This window comes from Hyperolius riggenbachi, chromosome 3, assembly GCF_040937935.1.
Source record: "Hyperolius riggenbachi isolate aHypRig1 chromosome 3, aHypRig1.pri, whole genome shotgun sequence".
In the NCBI taxonomy this organism is placed as follows: Eukaryota; Metazoa; Chordata; class Amphibia; order Anura; family Hyperoliidae; genus Hyperolius; species Hyperolius riggenbachi.
Window position 1 is genome coordinate 303,973,331 of NC_090648.1, and position 23,167 is coordinate 303,996,497.

The 23,167-nt window shown below is 39.3% G+C and overlaps 1 protein-coding gene across 2 annotated transcripts in view; it reads right to left on the minus strand.

Moving 5' to 3' along the window:
* Window positions 1-23,167, minus strand: part of SYT1 (synaptotagmin 1) — a 765,091-nt gene that overhangs the window by 183,591 nt on the left and 558,333 nt on the right. For both annotated transcript variants that reach the window (XM_068276627.1, XM_068276626.1), the window contains exon 7: window positions 10,481-10,665. In XM_068276627.1, the coding sequence (XP_068132728.1) occupies window positions 10,481-10,665 (185 nt within the window). The remainder of the gene's footprint in view (window positions 1-10,480; window positions 10,666-23,167) is intronic.

Genomic DNA, 23,167 nt, shown 5'->3' on the forward strand with positions numbered 1-23,167 from the left:
GGGGTCATTAGTGGGGTTCCTATACTGCCCTGACATTTTAGGGGCCCTAAACCGTGAGGAGTAGTCTTGAAACAAAAATGACCTGTGAAATCCTAAAGGTACTCATTGGACTTTGGGCCCCTTAGTGCAGTTAGGGTGCAAAAAAGTGCCACACATGTGGTATCGCCGTACTCGGGAGAAGTAGTACAATGTGTTTTGGGGTGTATTTTTACACATACCCATGCTGGGTGGGAGAAATACCTCTGTAAATGACAATCGTTTGATTTTTTGACACACAATTGTCCATTTACAGAGGTATTTCTCCCACCCAGCATGGGTATGTGTAAAAATACACCCCAAAACACATTGTACTACTTCTCCCGAGTATGGCGATACCACATGTGTGGCACTTTTTTGCACCCTAACTGCGCTAAAGGGCCCAAAGTCCAATGAGTACCTTTAGGATTTCACAGGTCATTTTGAGAAATTTCGTTTCAAGACTACTCCTCACGGTTTAGGGCCCCTAAAATGCCAGGGCAGTATAGGAACCCCACAAATGACCCCATTTTAGAAAGAAGACACCCCAAGGTATTCCGTTAGGAGTATGGTGAGTTCATAGAAGATTTTATTTTTTGTCAAAAGTTAGCGGAAATTGATTTTAATTGTGTTTTTTCACAAAGTGTCATTTTCCGCTAACTTTTGACAAAAAATAAAATCTTCTATGAACTCACCATACTCCTAACGGAATACCTTGGGGTGTCTTCTTTCTAAAATGGGGTCATTTGTGGGGTTCCTATACTGCCCTGGCATTTTAGGGGCCCTAAACCGTGAGGAGTAGTCTTGAAATGAAATTTCTCAAAATGACCTGTGAAATCCTAAAGGTACTCATTGGACTTTGGGCCCTTTAGCGCAGTTAGGGTGCAAAAAAGTGCCACACATGTGGTATCGCCGTACTCAGGAGAAGTAGTATAATGTATTTTGTGGTGTATTTTTACACATACCCATGCTGAGTGGGAGAAATATCTCTGTAAATGGACAATTGTGTGTAAAAAAAATTAACAAATTGTCATTTACAGAGATATTTCTCCCACCCAGCATGGGTATGTGTAAAAATACACCCCAAAACACATTATCCTACTTCTCCTGAGTACGGCAATACCACATGTGTGGCACTTTTTTGCAGCCTAACTGCGCTAAGGGGTCCAAAGTCCAATGAGCACCTTTAGGCTTTACGGGGTGCTTACAATTTAGCACCCCCCAAAATGTCAGGACAGTAAACACACCCCACAAATGATCCCATTTTGGAAAGTAGACCCTTCAAGGTATTCAGAGAGGGGCATGGTGAGTCCGTGGCAGATTTCATTTTTTTTGTCGCAAGTTAGAAGAAATGGAAACTTTTTTTTTTTTTTTTTTTCTCACAAAGTGTCATTTTCCGCTTACTTGTGACAAAAAATAATATCTTCTATGAACTCACTATGCCTCTCAGTGAATACTTTGGGATGTCTTCTTTCCAAAATGGGGTCATTTGGGGGGTATTTATACTATCCTGGAATTCTAGCCCCTCATGAAACATGACAGGGGGTCAGAAAAGTCAGAGATGCTTGAAAATGGGAAAATTCACTTTTTGCACCATAGTTTGTAAACGCTATAACTTTTACCCAAACCAATAAATATACACTGAATGGGTTTTTTTTTATCAAAAACATGTTTGTCCACATTTTTCGCGCTGCATGTATACAGAAATTTTACTTTATTTGAAAAATGTCAGCACAGAAAGTAAAAAAAATCATTTTTTTGCCAAAATTCATGTCTTTTTTGATGAATATAATAAAAAGTAAAAATCGCAGGAGCAATCAAATAGCACCAAAAGAAAGCTTTATTAGTGACAAGAAAAGGAGCCAAAATTCATTTGGGTGGTAGGTTGTATGAGCGAGCAATAAACCGTGAAAGCTGCAGTGGTCTGAATGGAAAAAAGTGGCCGGTCCTTAAGGGGTAGAAAGCCCTAGGTCCTCAAGTGGTTAAGCCACTGGCAAGCAAGAAAATACTATAATGGATTTACTGTGAATAATAGATAGTGCTGTATCGCCTATTTTTTTGGTATTTTTTCAGTTGCAAAGGGCTGGAATGTTATTTTAAAGGAAAGAGGAAAAATTATCTCCTAGGAGACAAGTCAGGAGAAAAAGTGAATTGCATATGGACCTATGACTGTTCAAGGATAGTAGCTGCCTCTCACTCCCAGCAACCACAGCCACCATAAGAATATGTGCTGATTCTGTTTAAGAGCCAATGTAGACCTTACATTAAGTAGTTTTTTTAACAAAAAAAAAATATATTGTGCTAGTCAGTTCGTTAATAAACCTTAATGTTCATAAAACATATAACTGTAAAAATAGGTTTCTGTAAACTGTATTTTGGATTTAAAATAAGAGAGAATGTTTGTTTTTCATTTCATTTTATTACTCAGTAAACCATGGGTAGAAACCATTGAAGAGTGTATCCTTAGCATTGACCTGCTTTGTAATAAATAGAAATAACTTTATAGAGATAACATTAATAGCACACTTCATGAAAGGCTCTTTGCTGTAACACTAAGCACATTGCTGTAAAACTATTATGAAATGACCATTGACCTGCCATATGACAGCGTAATTCACATTACACAGCAGAAGCCACCATGAAATGTGCCTGTAAATAAGACAATTTTTCTAATGATATTGCCGCAAAGAAGATTTTAAATGCTAATGTATTTTTACAAATATTTCAGTTGCCTTCTTTCTAATACAACAAACACTGCAGGTCATTTTTCCAGTTAGGAACGGAGATAATACATTCTGCAACAACTGATATTTTGCAAACATTAAAAAAAACAAAAAAACACAAACACAAAAATATGAATTAACATTTACAATACACGTTGTTAGCGACACAGTGGGAACTATTCACATAAAAGATGTGGATTTCAGCTGAATAAGTATACATTTGTAGCAGTTATTTTTTACTCTAAATATGTTTCAATCTATTGTAATTGTCTGATGTCTGTACATAGTGTGCCTCTAGTTTTGGTTCAGTTACATTATTTTTTCTGAAATCATGACTCAATGAGCCATTAAATGACATCAGTTGGAGACCTTGTCAGAGCCAGTTTTATTATTTTCGCTAGGCAATGGAGCTGAGCAGATCAGTTCAGAAAATTGGTATCAACAAAGCGATGGTGTAGAGCAGCCCAGGTTGATGCTGGAGAACCAATTCACCTGTGAATTTCGGATCTCCTAAGAGTTCATGATTGAATGCATTATTTCTAAACATTATTAAAGGGAACCATTGTCTGGCTGTCCTGATGATCCTCTGCCTTAAGTCATAGACCCTGAACAAGAATGCAGATCAGATAACTATGACAAATCTCACAAGATTAGCTGCATGCTTGTTTCAGGTGTGTGATCTAGACCCTACTGACGAGAAAGATCAGCAGGATAGCCAGGCAACTTGTATTGTTTAAAAGGAAATAAATATGACAGTTTCCATAGGTCTCACACCTCAGGTTCCTTTTAAAGCATGTATCACTTTATTAAATGTGGCATTTACCATTTAGTATTTCCTCATGCTGTTAATTAACTAAAACTTATTTTGGGTTCTAAACATATATTTGACTTTTTTTCTCTAAATTTCAAATAATGGATTTCCTGTGACAAGTTCAGCCACCCTCTGACTCTAACATACTTTAAGTATCCTCAGGGGTACATATACTATATTCTGAGAACCTACACTTTAAAGGGAACCTGCAGTGATGTGTGACATGACAAAATAATCATGTGTATGTACAGTCCCCTTCCTTCACTGATGAAAAAATCAATGCTTCAAGATTAAGCTGTTAAAGTGCATCCGAGATAAACTTTTACTCATTGCATAATTGTGTTCCTTTCATATAGTTTAGAGGGCATTCCTCAAGCCAAATATATATATTTTTTGTTTTAATGCTCTAATTCCCTATAAACTAAACAAGCCTTGCCCACAGCTTCTCCAGTGACTTGGCAATCTCAGATCTGATCCCATGGCTTATGGAAGCTCAGTCTGGGCAGGAAGAGGTTACTAGCTAGAGCTTTCAGGGGCAGAGGGGAGGAAGGAGGAGGAGAGGGGAGTGAAGTTTTCACAGGCCGAGGGCTGGAGATACAGATCAGCTTGCCTGTATATAATGTGACAAACAGAACATGGCCACTCTCGTTGTATCACAGGAATAAATAATCATAAACTGTTGAAGCTGTTTGCAGCTAAATTTGCTGTGTAAACTATCTCAACTTTAGATAAGCTATATAGACAAGTTACTTATTATAGTTAGTTTTTCATCTCGGATCCGCTTTAAATACTACAAATCTGCTCTGATTCAACTGACACAATAGAAAAAAATGAAACTTTTTTTTTTAAACACAAAGTACAATTGTGGGATTCCATAGGATGAGCACTATGGATACAATTATTTATCTCATCAGTTTATTTTCAGTTCAGGTTCTCTTTACTCCAAATATGCTTTTATTATTGCACTGCTCCACAGTGATAGCTAACAACTAGGGTGACTAAACTTAAACTATCCTCCATGTAATTTTGATAATTATGCCTTTCTGAAACCCCAAAGACAGGAAAGGTTTATTATTTCAAAGATATAGTATTAAATAACAAAGTATTACAAAATTTGCAAAATGAATCCACAACATCCATGTTGTTCCAGGATTCTGTTGATAACAACTCTAGTTCATTCATTTGCCACTTGGTACTACACACCTTTGTCCAGTCCAGTTGGAACTTGACTAACACTGGCCACACAAAAATTGATGTTTCCATTCCAGTACTGATCAATTCAATCAATGTGTTTAAGTCTGCCTATTATTAGCCAATCAATTCTAAGCAGTTAATCAACATGTTGGGAGATCTCTCTATGAAGGAAGCAATACGGGTAGGAAATTGTTGGCCCATAGTGTTGCACTGAATTGAACAGTACAACGCCTGTTGTCTGATTGATGCTCAATAGACTTCTGGTGAAATTTACTGGAAATGGTGCATGCCATGTAGAGAATGAATTAATCACTATTTGATCAAATTCAAATTGGGACTGATTGGTTGGCCAGCTTTACTCCCAAGGAAAAAAAAAACAATCATTTTTAAATCTATAAGGTCAGGTCAAATTATAAACATGTACAAGTTGTCCTCATTAGTAGTTACTTACATTGATAAGTAGAAAAACTAGTGCAAAAGGTTAAACATGAGATCAAGCAATCATGTTTCATTGTCAAAAGCAAGCAGCCATGGATCATCTGTTCAATGAAATAATGAGCCTGTTGCACTACGCTGCAGTAATGTTTACCCCAACTTTACCACAATGTAGGGCATTGGGTATATTGATTATTATTGGCTGATCTGATCTGCTATGCTTTTGTTTCAGTTCTTTTTGCACCTGTCTTTGTAAATCAGCCCTAGTCATATAAGTTAAACACAAAACAATTTTTCACAATTAGCAGACTTAATGAGATGTTATATAATGCCCTGAGCTTTGAAAATAAGGAGTAAAAATGGAAAAATGGTACTAATCCATTAGCCGGACGCAACCACCAGGTGGCGTTAATTACGATTCCCCCTCCAGGCCACCATGGATAGTAGAGAAAGATGTAACTCTGGTGGAGTTTTATCTCCACCTAGTGGATGCGCCCGGCTAATGGAAAAGAACCAAAAAATGTTAATGATCCTGTGTAATTTTAACAAACAAACATAAATGGAACAAAGCGATGCTTCCTCTTTTCCAACATGCTAAATTAACTTGAGGAAACAAGACTGCTTATAAAAGAACAAAAAAAACCACACTTTATAAAATGATAATTCTGCACAATATATTTCAGTTCAGTTAATCATTACTATGGTTAAAGTTGTAAAATGCCATTAAATGGCATATTTTAACATACATATTAGAATTATTAAATTTATAAGTGTAACATTTTATTTGAACCATTGTGATACTATATTAGATCTATTAATAATTTATCATACTGTGAAAGTTCTTAGGACCAAGGCCCATGGTTGAGAATATTGCATGGTACTACTGCTACAAATAAAATAATAATAAAAAAAGCTGTTTAATCTTTCAGTGTTGGCTAATAAACATTGGCTGTTTTTTAGCTACCAGAACAACATTGCATTGGTGGCCAGAGACACTATACATTATAAAGATAGATATATTCAGGAAGCTCTAGTAAATTGTCATCAGAAATGGAGCAACCAGTGCGCTACAGCTTTTAAATCTCTACTCCTTTGCTGTTCTCAAATATGGTATTTTTGGGGGGACATCCCATGCTTTTGGATGCTGTTGTATCTGTTATCTGACTCAAGTTCTTTGATCAATCCATAACCATCTACACTTCAAACCTATTCAGAAGTAAAGACAATATGGTAATATTAGCACCATGGAATATGTACAGTGCCATGGAATATGTTGGTGCTTTATAAATCAATAATAATAATTAAGGGATGCCATATTAGAGACACTGTACCATTAATGGGCACCTTTAAGAGTAAGGTTGAATTTTATTAAGCTGTTTCATCCTCTCTACAGTGCTCTTTTTTTACAGCTGATTTTTTTTACTGCTTGGGAAAGTGGTACTGGAGTACTGGCATTGACCTTAGTCATACCCCTGTTCACCCACCTGACCATGCATCAGCTTTTGGAACACTGGGGAAGTGACCATAGTCCATTAAGCCATGATCTGTGTCTACACAAATACTCAAATAGGCAGTAGTGTGGCTTTATGGACTATTGCTATTGGGTCAGTGGGGATATGGCTACTGTTACAAAAGGATTGAACTCTTGAACCAGGAAATTCAGACCTCATATTGGTCTGTAAGCTTTCTGCATACTGGTTGTAGGAGTGGGTGCTGCAGTAATGTTGGCAGTTCTGCAAAGAATATGTGAAGTATGACACAGGTTCACTTTAAAGGGGTTCTTTCGCGAAAAAAGTAGGCAGTTAAAAAATGTGACAGATGACAGGTTTTGGGCCAGTCCATCTTTTTAAGGGGGATTCTCAGGGCTTTCTTTGTTTTCAACAGCATTTCCTGAACAACAGTTGCAAAATCTAACTGACATAATAGTGTGCAAGTGATTAGGGAAGCCGGCTGGTATCTTGCTATTTTGGCAGTTAAACTGCTGTTCAGGAAATGCTGTTGAAAACAAAGAAAGCCCTGAGAATCCCCCTTAAAAAGATGGACTGGCCCAAAACCTGTCATCTGTCACATTTTTTAACTGCCTACTTTTTTCGCGAAAGAACCCCTTTAAGTAAGTACTTCCATAGATTAATTAGCCTTAGTTTATTTAGATTTTGATTACATTCTGAAGCACATTGACTGTTTTATGTGTTTGATGGGCTTTTAGAGCAGATCTTCTTATCCTCTTGACTATTTATATGTATGCGTAGAGTGGGATCAATATTCTTCAGTACAGACACAGGAGAGGAAACAATTTTTCTTCAAAGAAGATGATTCTCAGAAAATCAGAATAATACTTATGAGAATATATTGGTTCTTATTTCTAATGATATATAGTGGAAATATCATTCCGCACATCTGTCATACATATATATTTACTGCCTTGACAGACTCAAGTAGAGTTCATTTAAAATCATGAGTATATACTGTAGTATATTATAATGTCATCATTTTTCAAACTTGAAATAAGAAGAATAAACAGGCCTTTTGAGGTTTGGATGTTACATGATAAATCAAATATCTATCTGTATATATGTATAGTGAGATTTATCACATGTAGAACAAGGAGCAATATGCAGCGGGATTTAAAAATAGGTAAATGCAGATCAGATTTCCTAATGCCTGGTACACATCATGCAAGATAGACAGATAGACAATCAAATAGACAATTTCCAGCAGGGCTGAACTGATTTCTGATCGTTTTTATGATCGATGTTGTATAGAAGTGTTCAGAAAAATGATCAGAAAAATCAGATCGGACCAGTTGGAAATTATCTTTTCAACCGTCTCTCTTGGCTGAAAAATTGCATGGTGTGTACCAGGCATTAGTCTGATTACTCCAGTTTGTTTAATAATCTTATCTGTTACAGATTACCATTGATCTTTGCACTGTATTATTACAGCGTTTCACAAGATGGTGAGGTCACACCAACAAAATAACAGATTTAAAGGTCAAATCCCTGTTAGAAAATGGTAATGTATAGTGATTTTATGTTTCGACAATATTTTAGTGCCTGATGCTAGAAATATTTTTTTCTTCTAATTCAGAAAATAAAATATTGCATATGAATATTGTATATTTATTAGCAGGTGGGCAGGGAAAGCAACGTCTTTTTCAAATTTAGAGGACAGCTGCTCATATGAGATCACATTACAGACACATTTAGAAAACACCCCTTTGCTCCACCTCCTGACAAAGTAAAAGAAAAAAAAAAAGAAAAGAAAAACGCTAAAAAAAAAGCTCTATTTTATTTGCACAATATTTAACTAAAATAGTTTTTTTTAGATATGTTACCAGTGAGCTGCTTTATTTTTATTTGGTACAACCTGTATTAAAAGATTGTTTTGAAAATTAACTACTTGAAATCACTTGAAAAGTGATTGAAATGTAATAAAACATTGTTTAAACGTTCAAAACATTTATAAGAGTTACACAAATTAAAGAAACAAGTAATTATCATCAAATTGGCCATTGTGCTTCCCTTTTTAAATGGGCTTTAACACACACATACTGCAGCTACTGCTGTAATTTTGTACAAGGTTAGGGCCCTTTTCCACTATGAGATCGCGATTCTAATCGCGATCACAATCGCGTTTCAATTTCCACCATGCGATTGCGATTGAGCTACTATACTCATTATAGTCCAGCTCAATCGCATACAAAACGCGGCAGGACGACGATTGCGCTTTTACCAAAATCGCATCGCAATCGGATCGCACTAATGGAAATTGCTGCTGCAGTTTCCATTAGTTTAATGTACCTTGCGATTTGCGATCAGAAGCAAATCGCAAATCGCAGGCTAGTGGAAAAAGGCCCTTAATAACAGTAGGAAATCATCAGAATAAATGTTTAGACAAAAAAAGATATTTTATACAATTTTATAAAATTAATGAAGATAATCAATTTCTCCTACATGACTTTTCTTTTAGTAAAACAGAAACTATAGAACCTGTTTGCGACCAGGCAATCAGATACTTGCAAATTATTCATATGATCATGCTTCACTTCCTCTTCCTGTTGGGACATATGATCACATAATCATATTATCTGTTTTCAAGTCTCTAACTGGCAGGCTATGGTCATGCTTTCTGTTTTATGCTACACAATGCAGAGAAAATGTAACACAGTAAATGCATGCATACATTGTAGAATTCTCAATTATTTTGCAGCATTGTACATGTTAATGCAATCCTGAAGTCAAGGGAAAAAATAGATTATCCTGAGGTTTATCTTCATACACTTTATCTTCATTTGGCTCTGGATCACTCTAAACATATTCAACCAAATGGATTCAATATGTTTCTGCAGTTTATGTGCGCGGCAGTGGACGAACACGTCTATGCTACACATGCGAAAGTACATTTCTTACATGCACAGGAGAATGAAGGTGCTTGTGCATGGCTTTTTTGCCTCCTTGCATGAGTCCCATTGTTCTACTGGCCCTGCACAAACCATACTTGCGCATGCGCAGTATGGTCATTCTCATCCAAGGCCATGCTCACACACTGGAGACATCTATGGACTGTACTATTCCATTCCTGGCACTGGAATAGTACAGTGTAAGAAGATACAGGAAGCAAGAAGTATCTATCTTTTTTTGCCAAGTTTTAAAGGGGTTCTCCAGGGGGGTTTATAAATAAAATCTGACACTTACCTGGGGCTTCTATCAGCCCGCTGTAGCTGTAATGTCCCACGCCGTCCTCCTCCGATCCGCCGTTCTCCACCACCGGCACCGGACAATTATTCATCTAACAAGACGAATAATGCGCGCTCCCACTTGCATCATTAGAAGCTTACTGCGCAGGCGCAGTATAAAGTTTTCTTGTATTTCGCCTGCGCAGTAAGCTTCTGCTGACGCACATGGGAGCGAGCATGCGCCAGGCCATGGCTGCGCAGCCGCAGTTGGATGGGATGCCGTGCTAGACCAGGGCCGGCGGTGAGGAATGGCGGATCAGTGAAAGACGGTGCTACAGGGGGCTGATAGAAGCCCCAGGTAAGTATCAGATTTTATTTTCAAACCCCTCTGGAGAACCCCTTTAAGGTTTGCTTTAGACTACACAAATTAAATTACAAAATGACTGGAAACAGAGTTCTGCATTAAAAACATGTAATACAAATTATAATAAGTAAATTGCTGCCATATACAGCCTTTTAAAAAGAAAACCATGTTCTTTGATAGCCCTATTGAGGAAACAAAAGCATTAAAATGACTTTATATTTGCTGTACACATGGCTTTATCTCAATTAAAAAATATTTGTTACCTGATCTTTCATAGTCTTGCCTAAATCTTTCACATCTTTCATGTTGATGGCATTTTTTCCACCCTTTTCTTTTCCCTTCTTCTTGTTCTTCTTTTTGAATAAACATTTTTTGCACACGCAGAAACAACAGGTAAGTATCAAGAGGACAGCAACTATGGCTATAGCAATTAAGGCCCATGGTGGCACTGAAAAACAAAAGTTATACATCTACATATAACATCAAACAGGTAAAGAAATTGCTCACAATTAGTTAAATATACCATGAAGATAAATACTGGCTATCCAAACTAATGCATAACGCAGCATCAGGCTATATACATGTGGCTAGGTTAAATAGAGATACACGTTTCTGTGTAACACTCAAAGCAAAATCATGGGTATGCTCATTATGGTAAAGTGACTTCAATATTGAGTGAGCCTATGTGACGTTAAGAAAGTAGCGCACATAATGAGAGCACAATTCCAGAGCTTCATCTTGGAGTTAAAGTTATCATTTGCATATTTTACATGTTCCATTTTGGAAGCTCTGGGAGGTTAATTTGTGATTTAGGAAAAATAACACCTATACCTGTGTACATTCTGGTGCCCAGGAGATGGATTTGCTGGTGCATCTTTGCATGGTTCTTTTTGAACCGATTGCCAGCACATTTTCTGTGCCCTCTACTTAAAGGGAAATCTGTTTTCGGGGTGCCCACAAATTTATATATAGTGTTTATTAATTGAATGATGCATATATTTATTTTATCAACACAAGAAGCAACACTTTCAGCACAAGAAAATATCACCTAGGAAAAAAACTTAGCATAAAACGTTAATTGCATATGGGCCTTTAGCGCTAAAGACAAAGTATAGTAATCTATAGGCAAAAGCACATAGGTATTGGATCTAGAAAATATGCTTATATTGTTAAAGGATAAGCTGAAAAGGGTTTGTTGATTACATTTTCCTCACTTTTAAAGATGCCCTGGAGCATATTTTGGGTAGATGAAATGGTAAATTTAAGACCTGATCCTCCAGAAAGAAAACAACTACAAAGTACTTGAAAAAAAAACCTCTGCACACCAGTAGCTCTCACATGTGCACACAAAACAAGGCAATTTCAATGAGGCAGTTATTTTGCTTCTGACATGACTGCAGCAATGTCAAGGACATTCAAAAACAGGACAAGAATTTTAATGATATATTCAAATAAAAAGGGCTTTCTTATTGTGAGGCTTGGTGGTGTATTCTTCACAGTCAGCATGCAACGCATGAGCTGACGTGGAGGAGGTACACACACTAGCACAAGGAAACAGGCTATCCCTAGTATAGTGGAGGGGAGGACTGACTCCAATAGGAGATTGTGGCGCACAGAGCCGGTGCAGATCTGACAGCCACAAACAATGCTTTCGTTATAACGTCTCAGCGCAAAGTAGCGCTGAGCGCATAAACCAGAACTGAGGAGATCAGGACAGGTAAACAGAATGAACGCTTGCTTAACTAGCCACTACTTAGTGACAGCAAGCGTCCACAATAACACAGACTGGAATGAGGCAGCCAATGCGTTGCGGCGATGGCGTGCCTCACAAAGACAGGACAGGATAGTCAGGAAATAGCAGGATCAAGATAGATGAACGTAACACAGACAAATATACAATAAGTATGTATTCCTAGCGTATTACAATTACAGATATCAATGAAACTATTTGTAACGTCTGACTAACATATGTATATATCGGCAATGAACCGATATATGACATAAGCAGGAACGCTGACTAGGACTGGAGTAATACAGGGAACAGGACTCAGAAGGATTCGCTATCTCTTCGCAGAGATGAACGCAATCCACAAACGGTAACAGAACAGGATTCAGAAGGATTCGTTATCTCTTCGCAGAGATGAACGCAATCCACAAACAGTAACAGAACAGGATTCAGAAGGATTCGTTATCTCTTCACAGAGATGAACGCAATCCACAAACGGTAACAGGACAGGATTCAGAAGGATTCGTTATCTCCTCGCAGAGATGAACGCAATCCACGAACAGGACCAGGAGCAGGATACTAGCTCAGCACGGGTGCTCACGATACGCGCAAACTACCAAAACGTGCTGGAAAGCTGACTAACTGCACACAGGATATAAACAGTTTGTGTACGTATACATCAGCGACACTGATGTATCAATGTAACACGAATACAAGGAAAATAATAAACGTGCTGGTATGCATATATATGGGCAATGAACCAATATATGATGCAAAACCAGCAAAGTATCTTTTAGAACAAGAAACACGAACGGGGCTGAAGCGACAGCAAGACAGGCTCAAACTGAAGCTATGAAAACCCGAGGAGTCCTGCAGGAAGCAGATCTTTATACTGAGGTCATCCAATGGGAGCAGACATGCAGATTCCCACACAGGTGAATAATAATCAGTCAGAAGCTGACAGCAGGGAAAGGCAGACAAAGCTATGCAGCTTGCATGGAAAGAGATCAGAACTGCCTGAGCTGCAGCACTACTACTTCCAGCAACACCTGCTGCAGCAGCGATCATTACACTTATAGAATCAGGAGACAAGTCATCATTAATATTAAACACAGTTGCTGGTAAAAGTAAATTGAAATTCACAATAAAGTATATAATCTGTGTACCAACTGTTTGGTACAGATGATATTCAAATAAAAAATGAATTTACCTAAACTGGATATCATTTTCTTTTCTACAAAAAGAACATAATTCCTGCATGGAACCTTCTTCAGTATGACTATTGTGTCACTTTCTCACCACAACACTGACTGTAAGGCCCACATTTTTTGAATTTCCCACAAAGGTTTCACTTTGATCCACTGAAACCAATGAAAGTTACTGGCAGCAAATTCAAATGATCCTTCCAGCAAATGAAAATGAGATCCAGTGGGGCTTATTTGAATGTACTGTTGAGTATCCATATAAGTTCATACCAATTAGGGTAAAGACATTAATAACAAATATCCATCCCTACCTTAAAACTTAACACCAGTATAAAAATAAAAGTGGCTGCCTGGCTGAATACATATCTACTTACTTTTGTCATCAAAATAGTTCAGTGCTGTGGACATAAACTAGTACTTTACATTTATTATCACCTGTCAATACCAATCTCCTTTAGAGAAATGACAAAGGGTAAGCCCATGTAAAAATCCTTTATCTAGACCCTTTCTTTGCCTTTCTGCATTAATGTGACTTTTTTCTCTAATAAAAATGAGACAATTTTGAAAATATTTAGACTGTGATTGCATCTTTAAATTTCCTCAAAATGTGACATCTCTGATCAGCATCCCCTGGCTGAAAGCACAAAAGCATGCAGACCCTGATTTGTTGCTTAGGCATTCCGCATTTGTAGTTAAAAAATAAATAAAAAACATTTTGAACAGGTCTTGGAGGATAGCCAGACTTCTACAGGGTATACTTTAATTGATTGCTAACATTGTAGGTCAACTGCTGAAATTACATGTATTTTGTCCTTCTAAAGAAATCAAGATGTCCAAAAAAGGAAACAGAATCTCTTGTCAGTGCACAAGACCTTTCCCAAGCTCGGACAATTTTACTTTTTAGCCGGTGGGAAGAGAATGCTAACTCCCCAGGGACAGTCAGATTTACAGTTATCTTAAGTTTACCACAGCACAACTAAAACATCCCCGAGAAACATCTGCCTCAAACAGATTGGACATATCCAACTTGAAGCTGGTTTTCAGTGAATTACTTCATTCATATTTGTTATCTACATTTAACAAAGAAAAAAGAAGGTAAATGTATGTGCAGAAAAAAATAACACCACATTTGATTCTTCTGAATCAGTAAGAAATACTTATTATGACAATTACGTCAATTGGTTACTATGGTTACTGGAAATACAGAGATTCCAGGTAATTACTGAAAACAACAAAAGTAGTTGTAACTGACAGATGAAGATAAAATAATGCCGCAGAACTGTTAAATAATAATAGCCTGTGAAGCAAGTCATGAAAGTCTCTTAGGGTCTGTTTATTAAGTTGTCTCCAGAGATCTCGAAGCATCTCCGGTGGGGATATCACAAGCAATCCAGTAAACTAAAATGGATTAATTAAAAAGCATGTACTGGCACTGCAGCCCTCACTTGGTGGCTGTTGAAAATGGAAAAATTAAGTTAGCAGTTGTGTGATTGCAACCTTATAAACGTGAACCTGAAAAATGTAAACAAAAAGACTTAGATACTTACCTAAGAAGAGGGAAGGCTCTGGATCCCATAGAGCCTTCCCGCTCCCTCCACCCACTGCGGTCCCCCGGTGAAGTTATTCAACTAACTCTGTTGAATACCTCTTTGGGACTCCCCGAGCAGGCTTTGGAAGTACTCACATCTCTAAGTTCTACCAAAGATTAGTGGATCTGTCAGTGTTGTAGCTAGAGATTATGGGGCCCTATAGTAAAACTTTAATGGGGCCATAAGATGTAGCACTGTTAAGCAATGCCCCATGCCCCTAACCTATGTATTTAAGGTAATAAGGCAACTAACTTCCTCATGCAATGTACATTGCATATAGTCCATGGGCACTGAGACTAAGTGGGAGGATGGAGGAACACAAGAAAGTTAATAGTAAATACTTCAAGTATTACCTGGGCTCCCTCTGCTCCAGGGCCCCATAGCAGTTGCTATGGCTGCTATAGCCATTGCTTCACCCCTGGGGTCTGTATTGCGCACATTCAAGTCCGAACTCGCACATAAGCTGTATGGTATGGATGTGCCCATCTTTGGAAGCACTCGTGCATGAGAGTGCTTCCAAAGCTTACTGAGTTTTATATGATTTTTACAGACAAGATATAAAGCATTATTCTTTGTTTAAAACAGTAACACTGCCCACAGACAGCAACTGTGTATTATCACCACCTGGATTCTCTGCTCACAGCCACCTCCCACTCCATGTCCACTGTGGAAACCCTCAAAGCAATTCAGAGAGATATCATTGTGCAACATACTACTATTAGTATTCAGCATACATGCTCGGCCAGAATGACACTAACATGTGCAGCATCTGCAATGATCAAACAATACCTGTCTGGTCACCCTTAGACCCTGCTGTCCATTCTAGCTGTATGCACTCTGACACCTGACTGCTGCTTCTTCGTCCTGGTTATATACTGTAACAATATTTGTAATCTGCTACACAAAAACGCTCCCAAAAACGCTAGGCATGTTTAGAAAACGTCTCTAAACATGCCTAGAATCGCTCTGAAATCTGCTCCAAAAACCGCTAGCGTTTTGAGGATCTGCTAGCGGTTTTGGTGTGCACTGGGCCTTTCTCTGGATGTTTGAATTCTCAGCAGCCCTGGCACAGAATGCTGAAAGTTCTCATTGTTTACTGCTTCAAGGCATCTTGAAGATTTATTATGAGTAAGGGGAGTAAACAGCAGTGTTTTGTGTAAGTGTTCAGACTATTGATATAACAGAAGAAGTACCAGGAAACAACATGTAGCCAGAAAGTTTTTTTATCCCAATGGGGCAAAATCATTAAAACATTATGACTGCAATATTGAGCTGATTTAAAATACTTATCTTATTAGTCCATTCATCCTTTAGTCATCTTGACTGTAGAATACAGACAAACTAAACAATTCATTGATCCACAACAGTTTCACTAATTATATGGGTCAAAAAGGCACAAAGCACACACATAAATCTTTCCACCATCATCCACAAGGAAATCAGGGTCAGATTTTTGGAAAGGCCCCCAAGGTCTAGGCCTTTGTCAGCTGCAGCCCAAGGGGCCACGTAGACCTGGAATAGGGGTTGCTACATATGAATTTGGGACCAACACATGAAAAGGGAAGTGTGAGAATCCGCTCAGCTGCCTGCGCAGGCAGGCAGCCTTTTGACCATTGTTTAGGTTTGCATGCTGCAGGACTCTGGAACAGAGACCTGTCTTTCCATTGCAAGTTCTGGTCTGTTCTCTTGCTGGGGAATTTGCATACATTCGTTATGCAAATCCCCTACCTGCCTTCTTTGATGACTGGCACTATAAGAGCTTTATGTTTCCCAGAAGGCTTTGCTGGTCATTTCCCTTCCATGGTCTGTTCCTGATGGATACTGCTGGAGTGTCAGCCATTGCTATCTAGTATAGTTAATTCCTGGGGGTTGCTTTAGGCTCCCCTTCTAGCCCAGTCAGGTTGTATTATCTGTATTGCCTGTTCTGTCTTGTCTTGCCTGTTGCCATTGTCCTGTCCCAACGGTGGCCGACAGGAAATGGTTCTGATCTCTGTTCTTGGAGTATAGCTGGTGCAGCGGTTGCTACCAGCTATCTCTTTTGTTCTGTCTCCTGGGATCGCGCTAGCTACTTTTCGCTAGCGCTGGGGATCCTTCTGTTCTGTCTTCTGGGATCGCGCTAGCTACGTTTCGCTAGTGCTGGGGATCCTTCTGTTCTGTCTTCTGGGATCGCGCTGGCCACTTTTTGCTGGCGCTGGGGATCCTTCTGTTCTGCTACTCTGTACCTGGATCGCGCTAGCCACTTTTCGCTAGTGCTGTGGATCCTATCTCTCGCTTGTCCCTGTTTTCGTGTGTCTGTCTTGTCTGCTATGCTTGCTGGAGGCTCGGTGAGGTAACCGTTAAGCAAGCGCTCGCGTCCTCTGTTTCATGTTTGTCTGTCGATGGTTAGTTAGGCGTGCTTGTCTCTATTGTGCTTATCACGTGGAGACCGCGCATAACCACGTGCACTGTTGCGAATGAGTGCGGTGTTCGCGGTTAGCTAGCGTTTGTTATTTTCCGCATCTTCTCATTGTATTATTTGCTGTGCCTCGTATTCTAATCTGATCTGCCTTATGTCACGTCTGGCGATCGCACCTCTCGCGATCGCGTTCCTATTTCATATCTGCTGTTGTGTGTGCGCGGTCGCGGGGTGGCGACTGGATTGGCGCACACACATACAACCTGTCCCTTTGCTCGCTCTCATTCGCAATTGCCTCTCTTGCGATTGCGTTCTGCGCTTCGTACAATTCCTGTCTGGCACTTGTGGAGGTACAGAGGATTGGTTCCTCTGCACTCCCCAGCGCCATCTGCCGACAGGAATTTCCCTCTACAGGTGCATAGCACCTTTTGCTGGGTGCCTGCAAATATACGCTTGTGGAGGATTTCCGCCGTGTCAGCGCACGCGTTGTGCGCTGATCACGGAGAAAGTTCCACAATCGTTACAGGAAGCTGATGTCCAAGAGAGTTGTTCATAAAAGAAAGGGTCTTCTGTACATGGATGATACGCATGAAAAAGAGGGGCAGCACATGGAATGGGAGTGGTACTGCTGCAATTGGAAGGGGAGTCCCAACATACTTGGCCTAGGTGCGAAAAAAAGTATAAATCTGGCCTTGAAGGAAATTCTAGGCAGCTGCCTAGTGCCTGGAGAGAGTCTAGGGGCCTGGTGGATGCTATCCCCCACCAAATCTTATTTAAAAAATAAGCCGGGTGACCATCAGCAGAGGGCACAAAGTGCTATCTTGCCTAGGGCCCCATTTCTTCGTAATCCTTTATTTGAGCATCACGTAAGATAATTAACCACTCAGGACAGACTAGATGCTCTGTGCTCACCCAGTATTACACCACTCACTAGATGCACTCACCAGAAGCATAGGTATTGAACAGCAAAAAACATGTTATTTTTCCTGAGTGAATAATCATCTTACACTTGCAAGTGAAGAAAGTGGAAGCACTTGCACAGACTGTGTGCTTTTGTGACCTATGAACTGCAATACCTTGGGAAATTTTTGTTTACCACAGCTGCCCCAATTTAAGCAACTCCTCTGTGGCGCAACTGAGAATCATTAAAATATAATTGATTATGCTATCACTTTATAATACAATGTAAAGGGGGAAAAAAACACGGACCTTTGGACAAGTGGAGGTTTTTAAACCACATTAAAGCCGTTAGTTAAGAACGAGCAATGTGCACGAGGATGTTTTGACACAAGAAGCCCTTCATCACGACTTCCTTCAAAGCACACGGAGCCGACACTCCTTTCTGCTTGCATGATTACATGCTAGAATAATGATGAAAGAAAATCAAAAAACCATCTGCTGATGGAGACAATTGCAACGATGCCTGTCATCACTAGACTGATAATTTCCCCTTGCTAACATACCTTTTTGGTAAAGCTCAATACTTTTCTTAGCATCTGTACTAAAAAAAAAAGAGCAACACAGCAGTAATTTACTAAGAAGAGAGTCGAGGCTGAAAACAGGAAAATTGCTTGCTGAAAGTAGCCAAATGGAGTGGAAATTATGACTGCAAGACGGTGGATAGGATATTGCTACTTGAAGAGATAATTTGTGTCTTTGGTGAGAAAATGAACACCTTCCATAGATGGCTACAGTGTCCCTCCTTCCTAAAGTAGCTGCACTGTTCACACACGTCAAGAGAGAACAAGCTTCCTCCCGGCTACTCCAACAGAAGCATTTACATAATTCTAACCATAAAAGCCAATTCTTAAAGTCATTTTCCCCAATCAAGACCACTTTCAAGCAAATGATTAATTTGCCATTTATTAACCCTCCATGAAATTGGAAAATACATTACTGTATATAAGAGAAGAAACATGGCTGGACAGTTTTTTTTTAATTATTCCTGTAGACTAAGAGCATTTTTACGATAGTAATGAAATTCTGCCATTATCAGTTTAAATATATATCAAAGCAGCCAAGGTATAGAATACTGTCATTACACACACACTACTGGTGTCACATGTTATTTGTATAGCTATATCAGCTCAAAATTAGAGATGTCGCGAACCTCCGATTTTCGGTTCGCGAACCCTGTTCGCGAACTTCCGCGAAAGGTTCGGTTCGCGAAAAAGTTCGCGAACCGCAATAGACTTCAATGGGGAGGCGAACTTTGAAAATTTTAAAAAATTCTACCAGCTAGAAAAATGATATAAAACATGTTTCAAGAGCTCTAATACCTGGAGGCACACCTGATTGAGTGAAATACACTGCTGAAGGACCCACCCACCCACCCTCCCTCCTCCAAGTTAGGTCCTTTATACCATTTGACTCAGTTGTCTGCCTACACTAATTAGTTATGGGACAGCTGCTACACACTCTGCTAGGGAGATTTTAATTGGCCTCCTCCCTCCTACCGGAGGGAGGAGGGTCTCATCTGCCAGGGAATTCCAGTATTTCAAAAACCAGCTTATATACCATGATATGGATTTTATACCCAGGCCTCAGTGTATGGTAGGCAACTAGCATATCCATTGTACCACCAACACTACTAGCTGAAAGTAGCTGAAAGTAGCTGAAAGTAGCCTAGCATGTACCATTTATGCTTAATGCAAGAGATAAATTAGAAAAGACAAATAACATTTATATCACACTTTACTCCTGGCAGACTCAAAGCACCAGAGCTGCAGCCACTAGGGCACACTCTATAGGCAGTAGCACAGATATGTAGACAGACATGTCCTTGTATTTTGTGTTCAACAGTTGTCAAGAGAAAAATTAGACAAGATAGCAGTGTTAGGAAGACTTGCCTAAGGTCTGCTACTGAATAGGTGCTGGCTTACTGAACAGACAGAGGCAAGATTTGAACTCTGGTCTCCTGTGTCAGAGGCAGAGCCATTCACCATTACACCATGCAGCCACTGCTTACCGACATGTAGCCAGACATGGCCTTGTATTTTGTGTTCAACAGTTGTCACGAGAAAAATTAGACAATATAGCAGTGTTAGGAAGACTTGCCTAATGTCTCCTACTGAATAGGTGCTGGCTTACTGAACAGACAGAGACAAGATTTGAACTCTGGTCTCCTGTGTCAGAGGCAGAGCCGTTCACCATTACACCATGCAGCCACTGCTTACCGACATGTAGCCAGACATGGCCTTGTATTTTGTGTTCAACAGTTGTCAGGAGAAAAATTAAACAAGATAGCAGTGTTAGGAAGACTTGCCTAAGGTTTCCTACTGAATAGGTGCTGGCTTACTGAACAGAAAGAGACGAGATTTGAACTCAGGTCTCCTGTGTCAAAGGCAGAGCCATTCACCATTACACCATGCAGCCACTGCTTACCAACATGTAGCCAGACATGGCCTTGTATTTTGTGTTCAACAGTTGTCAAGAGAAAAATTAGACAAGATAGCAGTGTTAGGGAGACTTGCCTAAGGTCTCCTACTGAATAGGTGCTGGCTTACTGAACAGACAGAGATGAGATTTGAACTCTGGTCTCCAGTGTCAGAGGCTGAGCCATTCACCATTACACCATGCAGCCACTGCTTACCAACATGTAGCCAGACATGGCCTTGTTTTTTGTGTTCAACAGTTGTCAAGAGAAAAATTAGACAAGATAGCAGTGTTAGGAAGACTTGCCTAAGGTCTCCTACTGAATAGGTGCTGGCTTACTGAACAGACAGAGACGAGATTTGAACTCTGGTCTCATGTGTCAGAGGCAGAGCCATTCACCATTACACCATGCAGCCACTGCTTACCAACATGTAGCCAGACATGGCCTTGTATTTTGTGTGGGCGGGCCTCCAGCATTGAGAGCAGTGTGAATGGCAATAATGTGTCTGCTGGCTGTAATATAAAGAGTCAAAGTTTTGCTCAATAGAGGTTGATGGGGCGAATCGAACTTCCGGAAAAGTTCGCGTTTGGTAGGCGAATGCGAACCCCCGAAGTTCGCCTGGAACCGTTCGCCGGCGAACAGTTCGCGACATCTCTACTCAAAATCTAATTCTCCATTAAGTTGCAATTTTGTTTTTAAGATTTTTTTTTTATAGAAAGTGTAAACTCCAGCACAGGCTAATAATATTATCACTATATCATACCATATTATCGGGCTTCAGTAAAACCTGATCTGCATACTTGTTTAGGGTCTATGGGTAAAGGTATTTGAGGTGATCAGAAAGACAGGCAGGCATTTCACATTGTTTAAAAGAAAAAAAATATGCCAGTTTCCATATCTCTCTCTCTTCAGGTGTGTGTTAACCCCCAATTTGAAATAATCCATATACAAAATCATATAAATTAAAGTAAAAAAACTCTCTCGCTTAGAAAAAAAAAGTCAATTCCTTCATCATATCTGTGGATAGCAGGGGTTCATGGAAAATGTTATTTCAGCTCACTTACATGCAAGCACATAAAACATGGGCAAGTAGAATGCCACATGATCTGCGACATGGGTGTGTCCGCATTTGCTGCCAGCCAGCTGCCTTTCTTTGCTTGCACCGAAGTTAGTGCAACACATATTTATGAATCAGGAAAGGGTGATATCGGATCACAATTCTTCACTTCTTTAATGTCTTTGTTTATAACATTTCATAGTTGTAAAATTATTCTCATATAAACCAAACTATTGATAGCCATTCTTTCTAACTTATAGCATGGTTTCAAGTCCGTGCTTTTAGTAGTCTTTTTGGGTCCATGTTTGTCATAGCATGCCATAGTACCAAAAAAATCCATGTTTTTATGAGTTTTCACAGCCTATTCAGTACAGTGAATAGTGAAATATTTCAAATTGCATATATCAGGATTCAGGAACAGTGCCATTGAAATACATTGGATATGGGGAAACACAATAAAATAATCATGTTCAGAGAACTTAAAGGTACATACACAAAAGTCGTCCAAAATGGCTCATAATGGCTGCTTTGGCTTATGATTGGTCATGTCCCTGGTGTGTGTAGCTTACAGCTGATGTCGCTTAATGACCCCCAATGCTCGAGCATGCCTGATTACAATGTTATTTTTGCTCCCTCGACCCACTCCACTGAATCAATCGTCTGTATAACATCAGTACCCATCTTGTCACCCGAGGAATCATTTCCTGGAATCCTGATCCCTGATGGTGTGTAAATAGCTTTAGTTAGGGCTGTATTGCATATTTTCATTGACCCTTTTTCTACTACATTGGGCAAAACTCTCTGATCCTAAAAAAATGCTTGCCCCATCACCTTTTTGATGTTTATGAAAGTATCCTGTCTCAGTGAAACATGTTCCACACTTTAATCTGGTAGGAGTTTTCTGTCATATGTAGGCCACCGCCCTCCCCTCCTCCACTAAGTGCATCATCCCCCCCTAGATAATGCAGCATGTGGATTTTACAAAAATCCTACTTATCATATCCCACCGAAGACATTGATGAAGTAAAATGATTTCTCTTCTTCTGCCCCCTTGGTTTTTATTTTATGCCTCTTTTTGCATCATATTAGGTCCAGCTTAGATAAAAAAATTCCTCCAACAGTTGGGCACATTTTTTGCTTATTGCTTACTGCAATTTGCTCCAAGCTCCCTATTTTTACCACTGTTGGTGACTTCAAATCTTTTAAATTAAAAACTTGATAAAACTGTACATTTTTGCAAAATATCTGGTTGGTAAAGTCCAAACAACCATAGTAATTTACAACTACTAGTTAGTAATAGAGATCATTTTGGCTTGCATGGAAATGTTATGGTAATTGTGTGCAGCTTGGAATTGGAATAATATTAGAAGAAAAATTAAATAAAAGAGATTGAGAGCCCCAAAAGTGCAATATGTTACTTAAATTGTTATCAGTTATGTGTATATGAGCTTATACTGACAAATCTGGGTTATCCCACAGGTAACCACTGGACAAGCAGGTGGGGAGATTAGACCCAACCCCACTCAGGTTAAGAATGTTGCTCTTGTAAAAGCAGAAATAAGGGGATAACACCCCTCTACCAAAGGTGTACTTACAAGACTG